The following is a 12,643-nucleotide window of genomic DNA, read 5'->3' as shown; positions in this document are numbered from 1 at the left end:
TTCATATTCCGTGGACTGTTGCCCTTATGTAGGATTCTGACTTCCTATTCCCCTTAGCAGCCCAACCCCAGACTTTTGCCCTGGGCCAACCCCACAACTGGAGGCGCACTCATGTCTGAGTCATCCAACCTTCCTCACAAAAACAGCGGCGGCGGGAGAGGTCTGGAGCGAGGGAAATGCTTTAATGGCAAGAGGCAGTCTCAGAGGCAGCGGCGCGCTCAGTGGCTCAGCGATTTTCGGCCCTTGAGCATGCGGCGAAGGATAACCTGGACGCCCGCCGGGGTGCTCAAGCGCTTGACCCAGCCGTGCTTGTGCTTGCGTTTGATGTTGCTCGGCTGGTACTCGTTCCCGCGTGCCTTGCCCCGGCTCGGCTGCGTGGTGGGGAGTGCCCAGGCATCGGGTAGCCGCAACAAGGTCTGGGGCTGGAGCCACCTGCAAGGGCAGAGAGACAGCGAGAAAGGTCAGAGGGGGCGCTCAACCTCTCTCAGCCTGGGCTCCCCATCCATGTAGACACTGAGCCTAAATGCAAAAGGCGCGCAGGAATGGCGCAAGGCACTGGCAAGTCGTGTGGTCGGTACACGGCTGGCCCCAGCACCCCCCCGATTCCAGCCTAACCCCCCTGAGGACTCACCTGGCATCCTGTATAGCCCTACTGACGGGACACAACTGGCGACTCAGGGATCTGCTCAAGAGAGCCATGTCCGGCCTCGGATCACGCGGCCCGTCCGCGTCGGCTATTCCGAAAACCGAAGGCTCCGCAGCTGAGGAGCGGAGGCTTCTGGGAAATGTAGTTTTCTCTAACCTCACTGCCGCGGGGGGCCTCCGAGATTGTAGTTCCACTTCCTGCGTGCCAAAGGCGTGAGCCGCCGCACCGCAGGTGTGTGTAGTTTCCTCATGTGGATCGGTAGGAGCTGGCGAACGGCACTTCTTAGGCTAGCTCTCTATGTCCCGCGGTCTGCTGGGAGATGTAGTTCCTCCCGCCCACTGGCCCAGGGTACTCCGGGGTGGCGGCAGCACAGCTGGTGACAGCTGCAGGAAAGGGCTAGTTGAGCCTCCCACGTCCATCGGGAGCCCGGCAGATGGTACCCAGTTGGCTGGCAGCTTTCGTCTGGTTGCAGCCAAGTCTCCGCCCCTTGGCGCTAAGCCCAGGAGGCCTGAGTTCGAGTTGGCTCATGTCCGAGGGGTGATCCCTGCTCCTCTCCGCGATCCAGTTTCCAGTCAAGTTGCAAGCTTGTCCTTGGCGGTGCCCCCATTGGAGCTCTAGAACTTAAAAAAATAATAATAAAATAAAATAAAAAAAATTTAATCCTCATCTAAGGGGAGATTATATATATATATGGAGAGGTGAGAAAAACATCAATCTGTTGTCTCCTGGAAGTGCCCTGACCAGGGATCGAATCCAAAACCTTTTGTTGCACAGGTTTAGAAGGATTAGGGTTAGAAGGATTTTTCAAATACTCAGATCTGTGGCTCAGTGGTTGAGCGAGGACCTATAAACCAGGAGGTCAAGGTTTGATTCCCAGTCAGGGCACATGCTGGGGTTCAGGCTTCATCCCCAGTGTAGGGCCTGCAGGAGGCGGCCGATCGAGGCTTCTCTCTCATGGTTGATGTTTCTATCTCTCACTCCCTCTCTCAAATTATATATATCCCCACTGTCCCAGGGAAAATGCTCTTCTGGCAGGCATGTGACACACCCTAACTTTCAGCCATGCCTTCCTGGTACCCTTCTATTCATCTTTTCTTTTCTTTCTTTTTTTTTTTTAATTTTTTACAGAGAGGAAGGGAGACGGACAGAGAGCTAGAAACGTCGATGAGAGAGAAACATGGACCAGCTGCCTCTTGCACACCCCCTACTGGGGATGTGCCCGCAACCAATGTACATGCCTTTGACCGGAATCGAACCCGGGATCTTTCAGTCCGCAGACCAACGCTCTACCACTGAGCCAAACCGGTTTCGGCCCTTCTATTCATCTTTTTTAAAAAACCTCTGATATTGTATCCCTAAATGCTACTCCTCTCTCTGGCCCAAATCTGCCCCCCACGTAACTCTCCCCACACTCTTCCAGAAGCCCGGGGCCCTCAAGGCCAGGCTTGGGGCTGAGTCCCTGCCAGCAGGCACCAAAGCATCTCCCAGCTTGTGTGTTTGCTGCAAGAATATTATCCCAGAGGCACTCTGAGTGGGCAGGCGTGGGTGGCTGGACCTGATCCAGCTCTGGCAGCAAATTTTAGGAGTTGGGAATGGACAAGAAATGGTTAACCCCTTGTCCTCTGAAGCCCATCTTACCCGCATTGTCATTTAACAAACCACTACAATACTACACTAGTACAGTAATGCCAATAAAGTATTGAGCGCTTACCGCGCTGTTTTACCTGCATAGAGAACGCATGGGGAGATTCATTGCATAGATACATAAATGGAGTCTCGGGGAAGCAACTTGCCCCGGGGCCATGTATCTGCAAAGGGCAGAGGGTGGATTTGAACCCTGGGCTCTCTGACTCCAGCTGGGACCACAGACTCACTGGTTAAAGTGGCCCATCTGAAGAACTCCAATTCCCTAATTCCCCAAAGAGCCAAGACTTCTGTTTAAAGGTTTCAGGAATACATTTCCAGGACTTGGGATCATACAAGCGTGGATCCAAATCCCGTCTCTACCCACCCTCCTCCACTCGTCTTGTGACCTTGTGCCTTGTATGCGCCTCAGTTTCCCCACCTGAAATTGCAAAGATCTGGAAGTCTCTACTTCCAGGGAAAGGTCAGCACAGAGCGAAGGGCCTGGGGCTTCGTTTGGAGGGGACAGGGCAGTTCGGAGGAGGCAGGGGCTGGCCGAGGGGATCCTGTTAGCAGCGAGGGGTCTCCAGGTCCCGCCGCCTGGAGCTCCTCAAGCACCAACTAGCGACCCCTTCTCGGCCCTGGGCCAGGCCCCAAACCTCCTCCTTCCACCTCTGCCAAAGGCCCTGGAGCCGCTAGGCAGTTGCAGCCCGCCCCCATCCCGAGATGCCGCTTCTGATTGATAGTCTAACTAGGGCAGGTCGGTCTGCGGGCTGCGATTGGCGGAGGGGCCCGTCGGTCGGCGCGCGGCCCCGCCCCCCCGGGAGACACTTAAAGGGCCGGTTTGCTCAGCAGCGGTGGGACGCCCCCCGCGTTGACCACCCTTCCGGACCCGCGCCGTCCCGCGTAGACGCGCCCGGCCCGACCCCGCGCCAACATGTAAACGGCTCCTGCAGGCAGACGCCGGCTCCTCCGCCCGGGACCCCTCCGCCCTGCCCCGGGCCCGGAGCCCTCGATGAGGTGAGCGGGGAGTGGGCCCTGCAAGGGGGTTATTGGGGCCCCACTCCGGGGCTTCCACTTCTAAAGGGGTATCCACAGAGTCCGCGCTCGGGTTTTAGGGAGTCGTGGAGCCCCGGTGGCCTTGACCCCGCCACAGTGCTGACAGGCACCCGGGAGGTGGGGGCCTGGCATCAGGGAGGGTGGCTGGCGTGGCGCATCGGTGCCCCCTCTGCAATCTGCGGTTGGGACCCGCCAGAAACAGGGGAGGGGGGGTGCGGCCTGCTCCCCTTCCATCAGCAGGTACGGGTCACGGAGGGCCTTCAGCGGCATGCGTTATCCCCGCAGCGCCAAGGAGGGGGGTGGGGGAAGGGTTGGTCCCATCTCCAGGCCCTAGAGACAATGGGGGTGTGATGTGCCCGTATCCCCCTTGAGTTATGTAACGGCCTATGGTTGCCATGGTTGCCATGGACACGGGAGAGACGGCCCAGGGAACAGGATGGAGACCTGGAAGCCCCTAGGCAGAGAACACTGCCTTCTCCATCTTCATCTCCACCATTCGGGGTTGTGCATCAGCTCCCCAGAATCCAGTGTTGGGGCCTCAGCTTGTCCTTCTGTGGAACAGATCCAGCGCCCCGTGGTCTTGGAGAGATGTGAACAAAGCCTCTGGAGCTCAGCCCCAAACCTTGTCCCCCAGGGCCTTACCCTTTCAGGAGCCAGATGTAGAGATTTGGGATTGGGGCATTTTTAGGTGCCTTCAGAGACCCACAGAACATGCTAGCTCAGGGACAGGGAGTTAATGAAAGAGTGCATGTGTGATTGGATTAATGAATGGATGAATGAATGGGCTTAGGAAACCATAACTGCCATAAACCTGAGCAGCAGGAGATCCTCCAGACTGGGCCATAGTGCCGCTCCCTCCCCCCCCAGGAAGGTCCACCTGACTACACCACCTTCCCTATAAATGCCTCTTGGACCAGCCATAGCCGGTCCTTCCTCTCCAGGATAGGCCAGCATGGCCAACCACCATGCAGGCACTGACCAGACAGAACATCTTTCTTTTTCTTTTCTTTTTATATATATTTTATTGATTTTTCTACAGAGAGGAAGGGAGAGGGACAGAGAGCTAGAAACATTGATGAGAGAGAAACACTGATCAGCTGCCTCCTGCACACCCCCCACTAGGGATGTGCCCGCAACCAAAGTACATGCCCTTGACAGGAATCGAACTTGGGACCTTTCAGTCCGAAGGCTGATGCTCTATCCATTGAGCCAAACTAGTTTCCAACTCTTTCTTTTCTTTTTTAAAAATATATTTTTATAGCTTTCAGAGGGGAAGGGAGAGGGAGAGAAAGATAGAAACATCAATGATGAGAGAAGCATCGATTGGCTGCCTCCTGTACAACCCCCCACTGGGGATGGAGCCAGCAACCTGGGCGTGTGCCCTTGACTGGAATTGAACCCGGGACTCCTCAGTCCGCAAATCGGCACTCTGTCTGCTGAGCCAAGCCAGCTAGGGCTTTCTTTCTTTAAAATTTTTTTTTTTATTATTATTGATTTTAGAGAGGAAGGGGGGAGAGAGAGAAACATCAATGATGAGAAAGGAAAAAAAAAGTGATGAGAAAGGATCATTGATTGGCTGCCTCCTGCACACCCCGCACTGGGACATGGAGCCTGCAACCTGGCCATATGCCCTGACCAGGAATCCAACCATGACCTCAAGCCCTGAGCCACGCTGGCTGGGCCAGACAGAACCTATCGGTGCTTGGCTGGGCCTGCTCCTCCACAAACTGGAGCCTAGACGGAGCCTCGCGGGGTGACTGGTGCTCCGGGTGTGGGAAGCGGGTGGTGAGGGGGCAGCTTCTAGGACCCCTCAGATGTCTTCCCCGCTCGCAGGACACACCATGCTGACCGGGGTGACGGATGGGATCTTCTGCTGTCTCCTGGGGGCGCCGCCGAACGCAGTGGGGCCGCTGGAGAGCGTGGAGTCCAGCGATGGCTACACCTTTGTGGAGGTCAAGCCCGGCCGCGTGCTGCGGGTGAAGCACGCGGGACCTGCTCCAGCTCCCGCCCCGCCCCCGCCCCCGCCCCCGCCTGACACGGCGCAGGGGGACCGGGCCGGCCTGGTGCGGTGCCAGCGCCGGATCACCGTGTACCGCAACGGGAGGCTGCTGGTGGAGAACCTGGGCCGGGCGCCCAGAGCGGACCTCCTGCTCGGGCAGAACGGCTCCGGGGAGCCCCCGGCCTCTCTGGAGGTGGAGCTGGCGGACCCGGCGGGCAGCGACGGCCGCTCGGGCCCCGCCAGCGCCGGGCCTGGCAGCGGCGGGCGGCGGCGGCGGGCCCGGCGCCCCAAGAGGACCATCCACATTGACTGCGAGAAGCGCATCACCAGCTGCAAGGGCACGCAGGCCGACGTGGTGCTCTTCTTCATCCACGGCGTGGGCGGCTCCCTGGCCATCTGGAAGGAGCAGCTGGACTTCTTCGTGCGCCTGGGCTACGAGGTGGTGGCCCCGGACCTGGCCGGGCACGGGGCCAGCTCGGCGCCCCAGGTGGCCGCCGCCTACACCTTCTATGCGCTGGCGGAGGACATGCGCGCCATCTTCAAGCGCTATGCCAAGAAGCGGAATGTGCTCATTGGGCATTCCTACGGGTGAGCCAACGCCCGGGGGGGGGGGGGGGGGGATAGGGGGAAAGGAGAGAAGGGGTTGGAGGCTGACAGATACTGGACAGCCCCATCACAAAACACTGACTTTCCTCACTGAAAAAAATCTCATTAACATGTGCAACAAGGCAGGGATTCCTACCACCAGGGCTATTGTTTTAAAGCAGTGTTTTTCGGTAGTTCTTTTCTGTAGGATGGTTAGCTGCATTTCTGACCTCTACCCACTAGGTACCACTAGCACTTGGTCTGGTGATGATCCTGATAGAAGCTGCCAAAGTTCCCCCGGTGGGCAGAGTTACCCCTGGCTGAGAACCGATGACTTCCACTAAGATAAACTGCTTGCCCTGGAGATCCAAGAGCCCCAAGGAAAAGCTAATTGGAATCCCATAAATTCTCTTTACAAAGCACAGTTTGCTGTGATTCACTCTCCCTTAAAGGAGTGATAGATGATCCCATCTAGCATTTTTTTTCAATAAATATATTTTTTTATTGATTTCAGAGAGGAAGGGAGAAGGAGAGAGAAACATCAACAATGAGAGAGAATCATTGATTAGCTGCCTCCTGCACGCCCCCACTGGGAATCGAGCCTGCAACCCAGGCACATGTCCTTGGCTGGAATTGAACCTGGGACCTTTCAGTCCGCAGGCCGACGCTCTATCCACTGAACCAAGCCGGCCAGGGCAACCACCTAGCATTTAGATGAGAGTTCCCTCTATGGAAGGCTCTGGGCCTGGGTGCCTGATCACTGTCAAGTGGTACCACTCCCTCCTTTATTCAGAAGGAAAGGCAGAATCCAGCCAGCCAGGTTGAGAATAATCGTTTTAGTGGTTGTAGCCTGTGCAATTAGACAAGAAAAAGAAGTGTTACATAAACTTCAGAAAGAAAGGAAGCCAGGCTGGGAAATAACAGGTCTTATTTGTTTATAGGATAACAACCCCCAAAGTGGATGCCTATGCTAAATGATTTCTCCAATTAAATGACCACTCACCCACGCTAGCCCTGTGATCCCATAGCAATGCTATGAGGTCAGCATAGTTACTTTTTTACACTTGTGGAGATGGAGGCTCACAGGTTACGCATTCTGCCTGAGGGCATTCAGTGAGTCACTGGCACAGTCAGGTCCACCCAGCTTCTGCCTGTCCCATCCTCCCTTGTTATTGTAGAGACGGGTCAACTTTTTCTTAAAGGGCCAGATAGTACCGTATTTTTCGGACCATAAGACGCTCCGGACCATAAGACGCACCAGTTTTTAGAGAAGGGAAATGAAGAAAAAAAGATTCTGAAACAAATAGTGTCCTAAAATATTTTATGTGCATTAAAACCCAACATCACAGTCATAAACACATGTAATCAACCCTGTAAAATAAACAGCAGCATTTAGAACCATTTTAGAGCCGGCCAAGCACACAGAGACCACACAGAGCCGGGCAAGTAAAAAAATTTTTTTTTAAAGTATATGTGTAGGCTATATTTGGACCATAAGACGCAGGGACTTTTTCCCCCCACTTCTGGGGGAAAAAAAGTGCGTCTTATGGTCCGAAAAATACGGTAAATACTTTAGGTTTGTGAATCATCCATCAGTCTCTGTTGTAACTTCACAACTCTAGTGTCCTAGCAGGAAAGCAGCCATAATTGTAAACGAGTGGGGTGGCTGTAAAATTCCAACGAAATTTTACAAAATATCTTATAAGCTTACAAAATTGTAAATTTCGTTTACAAAAACAAGCGGTCATCCTTAGAAGGAGCGAGGCACTGGCTCAGGGGGCTCCTCGGACAGACCCTTTCACCTTGCATAAGGCAGGCCGATGTGGCACACCAGAGGGAAGGGGTACACAGGAAACAGGGATTTCCTCTGGGCAGCCAAAGGGTTTGTTTAACCAGATTGCTTTTCCAACAATTGGCAATAGGTAACTTATCCCTTTGGAGGTCATGGTACCTTGGGGACCTATTGAAAGTTCTAAGTTCAACACACACACACACACCTCACAATTTCAGAACATTCAAATGCCCAGCCCAGCCCTCGTCCCCACTCAATGTCCACGGGTCCTAGGGGAGAAATCTTGGCCTTTGCGGACCTGCCTCTGGGTAAGGGGTGTACATCAACCCCCTCCCTGTCTGCACCCTTCTGACCACCACCCTTCACCCCCACCTACCCTCTGGGCAGCGTCTCCTTCTGCACGTTCCTGGCACACGAGTACCCAGACCTGGTGCACAAGGTCATCATGATCAACGGCGGGGGCCCCACGGCGCTGGAGCCCAGCTTCTGCTCCATCTTCAACATGCCCACGTGCGTCCTGCACTGCCTGTCGCCCTGCCTGGCCTGGAGCTTCCTCAAGTGAGTGACCCCCGTCCTGGCAGAGCCTGGCACCTCCCCGAGTTGTACGGGAGGGGGGACCGTATGGCTGGGGCTGGCGTGGGGGGGGAGAGGCACCCTTGGTGGACCAATGGCACTAGGACTCCCAACCGCGCGCCCGTGCCACCAGGGCCGGCTTCGCCCGCCAGGGGGCCAAAGAGAAGCAGCTCCTGAAGGAGGGCAACGCGTTCAACGTGTCGTCCTTCGTGCTGCGCGCCATGATGAGCGGCCAGTACTGGCCCGAGGGCGACGAGGTCTACCACGCGGAGCTCACCGTGCCGGTCCTGCTGGTCCACGGCATGCACGACAAGTTCGTCCCGGTGGAGGAAGACCAGCGCATGGCGGAGGTAGGGGCTCAGCACTCGGGCCACCGTACCCCGACCCTCCTCCTGCAACCCAGGGGGACTCAGCCCCAGGGACATGGGAGCTTGGAGTGAGAAACCCAGAATGTAGGGCTGCCCTGCCCCGCTACCAGGATTATGCACATAAAAAGGCCGCTTTACAGCTGGGATGTGTATAAGTGAGCAGTGAGTGGGGTGGGCTACAAAACTCTGGGAGAGCAGGCCAGGTGGGTCTTTAGATCAGAGGTTGCCAAACAGGGGTCTTAGGATCATTAGCACTTGGCATATCTCTGAACCAGCAGTTCTTTTTTTTTTCTTTGTTCTTTTTTTAATGTACTTTATTTATTTATTTTTTTTACAGAGAGGAAGGGAGAGGGATAGAGAGTTAGAAACAGCGATGAGAGAGAAACATCTATCAGCTGCCTCCTGCACACCCCACACTGGGGATGTGTCCGAAACCCTGACCGGAACTGAACCTGGGACCCTTGAGTTGGCAGGCTGAAGCTCTATCCACTGAGCCAAACCAGTCAGGGCTGGACCAGCAGTTCTTTTTTTAATATATTTTATTGATATTTTACAGATAGGAGGAGAGAGGGATAGAGAGTTAGAAACATCGATGAGAGAGAATCATCCATCAGCTGCCTCTTGCACACCCCCCACTGGGGATGTGCCCGCAACCGAGGTACATGCCCTTGACCGGAATCGAACCCGGGACCTTTCAGACTGCAGGCCGATGCTCTATCCACTGAGCCAAACCGGTCTTGGCTGGACCAGCAGTTCTTTTTGTTTTGTTTTTAATATATTTTATTGATTTTTTACATAGAGGAAGGGAGAGATATAGAGAACTAGAAATGTCGATGAGAAACATCGACCAGCTGCCTCTTGCACACCCACTTCTGGGGATGTGCCCGAAACTCAGGTACATGCCCTTGACTGGAATCCAACCCAGGACCCTTCAGTCTGCAGACTGACTCTCTATCCACTGAGCCAAACCGGTTTCGGCTGGACCAGCAGTTCTTAACCAGCGAGGATTCTGCTCCCTTACCCCAGCCCCCAGGGAAACCTGGGAATGCCGGCAGGCTTTTGGTTGTTGCATTGGGGTGGAGAGCTGGGGAGGAGCTACTGGTGCCTGCCGGTGGAGGCCAGGAATGCTGCTTAACACCTCCCAATAAACAGGACGGCCTTCCAGCAAAGCAAAACCAGGCCCCACATGGCAGTGGTGCTGGGGTGGAGGAATCCTGAGCTGGGCTCCAGCCCCCCCTCGGATGAACGTGCAGCAGTGAGCCGAAACCGGTTTGGCTCAGTGGATGGAGCGTCAGCCTGCGGACTGAAAGGTCCCAGGTTCGATTCCGGTCAAGAGCATGTATCTTGGTTGCGGGCACATCCCCAATAGGGGGTGTGCAGGAGGCAGCTGATCGATGTTTCTCTCTCATCCATGTTTCTAGCTCTCTATCCCTCTCCCTTCCTCTCTGTAAAAAAATCAATAAAATTAAAAAATAAATAAATAAAGTGCAGCTGTGAGGTAGACTTCAGGGGGCCTTCCCCAAGCTGCAAGCCATGGGTGACCGGCGAGGAGTCCCAGAGCCGCCGGCTGTGTGCGCCCTGAGCCTTGATCCCCTACAGATCCTGCTGCTGGCCTTCCTGAAGCTCATCGACGAAGGCAGCCACATGGTGATGCTAGAGTGTCCGGAGACGGTCAACACGCTGCTCCATGAATTCCTGCTCTGGGAGCCTGAGCCCCCGCCGCCTGTCCTCACAGCGCCTCCCGAGAAGAAGTAGCTGCGGGGCCAGCAGGGCCTGAGGAAGAGCAGGACCCGAGCTGCTGGGCCTGCAGCCAGGCGATGGGGCAGGCCGCTGACTCTGGTGGGCGGGGTCAGCCTGGGGCAACACCCCGAGGCTGGCTGGGCTGGCGTGGCATTCCAGGGGGCCCGGTGGACACACACGCTCCTCCTTCGCTTGCATCCAGTGGGGCCCAACCAATGTGGGGCCCATCCTGCCCGTAGCAGGGACTCTCGGAGACGATGATGACCTTGTACAGAAGCCCCCTGCCCATCAAAGCCAAGGCCATGGTCATGGTTGAGGCGACACCCACTCCATTGTCTTACATGTTAGCCATGCTTAATCCAGAGACCCTGGGAGGAGGGGGCGCCCCGTGACCCAAGACCCCTCCACTCCCATTCCCTGGCGTTGGTGGCTTTTGTTGTCTAAGGGGGCAGGGGTGGGGGCACTGGCACCACAGAACCTGCACATCTCAACCTGTAACTCAATAAAAAGAAGTGACAATCCAAGCCTCTGGACCTGTGCTGGGTGACCAGGGGGTGGGGGGGTTTCCCCTGAGCCTCAGTTTCCCCATCTGCAAATTGGGCTGATGCAGGTGCCTGTCCTTCCAGGATTGCTTCCCCAATTTCCCCTTCCTCCTCAGAACACGGGTGCTTGGGCAGTATTCCAGAGCAGGATGACAGTCAGGGGATGAATTCCTTGTCGCTGTAGGGGAGGAAGAGGTCCATATGGAAGCTGAGGTGAGGATCGCTGGATGTCGCATGGGAGTAGAGGAGCCATCATGGAGTGCCAACTGTATACAAGGCCCCATGCTGAGTGCCCGACACCTCTCAGTTCACTGAATCCCCTTCACCCCGAGTCACACAGCAAATCAGTGCCTCTTGCCGTCCCGTCTTATCTTTCAACTTGGTTTCGGGTGGCTTTTGTCGTGAAGGTAGTTGTTTTGAGGCCACCACCTCATTTTCTAGCAGGATTTCCCTGCCCCAGGGCCATGCTCTCGTTCCTCTATATTTTACCCTAATGTTTGTGTACCTAGGCACACTGGTGGCTTGTGAGGATGGTGGGAGGAGACACCTGCCTCCTTGGTTACTGCCGTTGGGAACTTCCCCCTCTGGTTTATGAGCCAGTTTAGCCCAGTGACTCTCACTGGGGGCCGGCTGTCCCTCGGGAAATTCCGGAGTTTTACCACGTCTGGGAGGTGGAGGGCAGGGCAACAGTGACACCTCGTGGGTGGAGTCCAGGGATGCCTCCTGGGCCCTTGCAATGCACAGGACAGCCCCCACCCCCAAAGGAACTGGGCTTTGAGAATCGGTGGAGCAGAGGTTGGGAGACTCTGTTAGAGAAATCCCAGCTCTTTGGGGACTCCGGATTCTTCGCTAGCGACCTGTCTGTGAGTTCCTGGGTAGATGACACACTGTCTTAACTGCTGTCACTTTATCAGGAGACTTGGTGTCTGGGAAAGCTGCTCAGCTCAGACAGAGGTTTCTTCAGTTCCATTACAATGGGAGTCCAGCTGAAACCGGTTTGGCTCAGTGGATAGAGCGTTGGCCTGCGGACTGAAGGGTCCCGGGTTCGATTCCGGTCAAGGGCGTGTACCTTGGTTGCGGGCACATCACCGGTGGGGGTTGTGTAGGAGGCAGCTGGTCCATGTTTCTAGCTCTCTCTTCCTCTCCCTTCCTCTCTGTAAAAAAATCAATAAAAATGTATTTAAAAAAATAATAAAATAACATGAGAGTCCAGGCCCCCTCTGGAGGCCGGGAGGGGAAGTTTGATTCCGCTGTCACCTCTTGGGCTCCAAAGCGGAGGAACCTAAGTGGGCGAACCTCCGTCCAGGTGAGGATGAGACAATGACACAAGGCGGCAGCAGATTTCCCCAAGTCCCTAGCCGCACTGGACGCTCTGCAGAAACAACTTCTGGAAAACGCATGTTCCTGAAACTCTTTGCAAATGTGCCTCATCCGAAATCACAGCGCACCGCCAGCACTTGGGGCTGTTGATCCATTTCCTGGTGGAAGAAACAGGCTCCGAGAAGCAATGCCGGGAAGCGTGCGCTGCACGGTGACCCCAGGGCTGGTGTCTTATGCCCACAGCCCACACGCTCCCTAGCCCTGGCCTATCCCCACCGCAGCTGGCACCTGGAGAACATCACCCGGGAGACGCTCCACCCGAGTCACCCTGGCTCAGTGCGGGCCTGAGTCACCTCCAATCCCCAAAGTCCCCTGAGGTGGGACCTCCCTGTCCCC

At 55.7% G+C, this 12,643-nt stretch overlaps 2 protein-coding genes across 2 annotated transcripts; one reads left to right on the top strand and one right to left on the bottom strand.

Annotated features, from left to right (window-relative positions):
- Window positions 1–166: 166 nt before the first annotated feature.
- MRPL34 (mitochondrial ribosomal protein L34) lies at window positions 167–947 on the bottom strand. The gene is made up of 2 exons (XM_036416066.2): window positions 632–947; window positions 167–432 (listed from the first exon to the last, which is right to left on the bottom strand). The coding sequence occupies exons 1-2, from the start codon at window positions 697–699 to the stop codon at window positions 219–221; spliced, it is 282 nt and encodes a 93-aa protein (XP_036271959.1). The 5' UTR covers window positions 700–947; the 3' UTR covers window positions 167–218.
- A 2,124-nt stretch (window positions 948–3,071) lies between these two features.
- On the top strand, window positions 3,072–10,909 carry ABHD8 (abhydrolase domain containing 8). Its single transcript, XM_036416054.2, has 5 exons — window positions 3,072–3,289; window positions 5,162–5,915; window positions 8,092–8,262; window positions 8,411–8,627; window positions 10,245–10,909. Exons 2-5 carry the CDS (start codon window positions 5,170–5,172, stop codon window positions 10,398–10,400), a joined length of 1,290 nt encoding a protein of 429 aa, XP_036271947.1. The 5' UTR covers window positions 3,072–3,289; window positions 5,162–5,169; the 3' UTR covers window positions 10,401–10,909.
- Window positions 10,910–12,643: the final 1,734 nt, after the last annotated feature.

This window comes from Pipistrellus kuhlii, unplaced genomic scaffold, assembly GCF_014108245.1.
Source record: "Pipistrellus kuhlii isolate mPipKuh1 unplaced genomic scaffold, mPipKuh1.p scaffold_m20_p_52, whole genome shotgun sequence".
Lineage (NCBI taxonomy): Eukaryota > Metazoa > Chordata > Mammalia > Chiroptera > Vespertilionidae > Pipistrellus > Pipistrellus kuhlii.
The sequence above is the reverse complement of the archived record's forward strand: the minus strand, read 5'-3'. Positions and strand labels throughout refer to the sequence as shown.

What these genes read in the sequence shown, in the direction of transcription:
- MRPL34 (XM_036416066.2), bottom strand. Translation starts at nt 699, where the DNA reads ATGGCTCTCTTGAGCAGATCCCTGAGTCGCCAGTTGTGTCCCGTCAGT. An exon ending in AGGGCTATACAGGATGCCAG is followed by an intron (nt 433 to 631) that starts GTGAGTCCTCAG and finishes CTGCCCTTGCAG; the next exon opens with GTGGCTCCAGCCCCAGACCT.
- ABHD8 (XM_036416054.2), top strand. Translation starts at nt 5,170, where the DNA reads ATGCTGACCGGGGTGACGGATGGGATCTTCTGCTGTCTCCTGGGGGCG. An exon ending in CTGGCCTGGAGCTTCCTCAA is followed by an intron (nt 8,263 to 8,410) that starts GTGAGTGACCCC and finishes CCGTGCCACCAG; the next exon opens with GGCCGGCTTCGCCCGCCAGG. An exon ending in AAGACCAGCGCATGGCGGAG is followed by an intron (nt 8,628 to 10,244) that starts GTAGGGGCTCAG and finishes GATCCCCTACAG; the next exon opens with ATCCTGCTGCTGGCCTTCCT.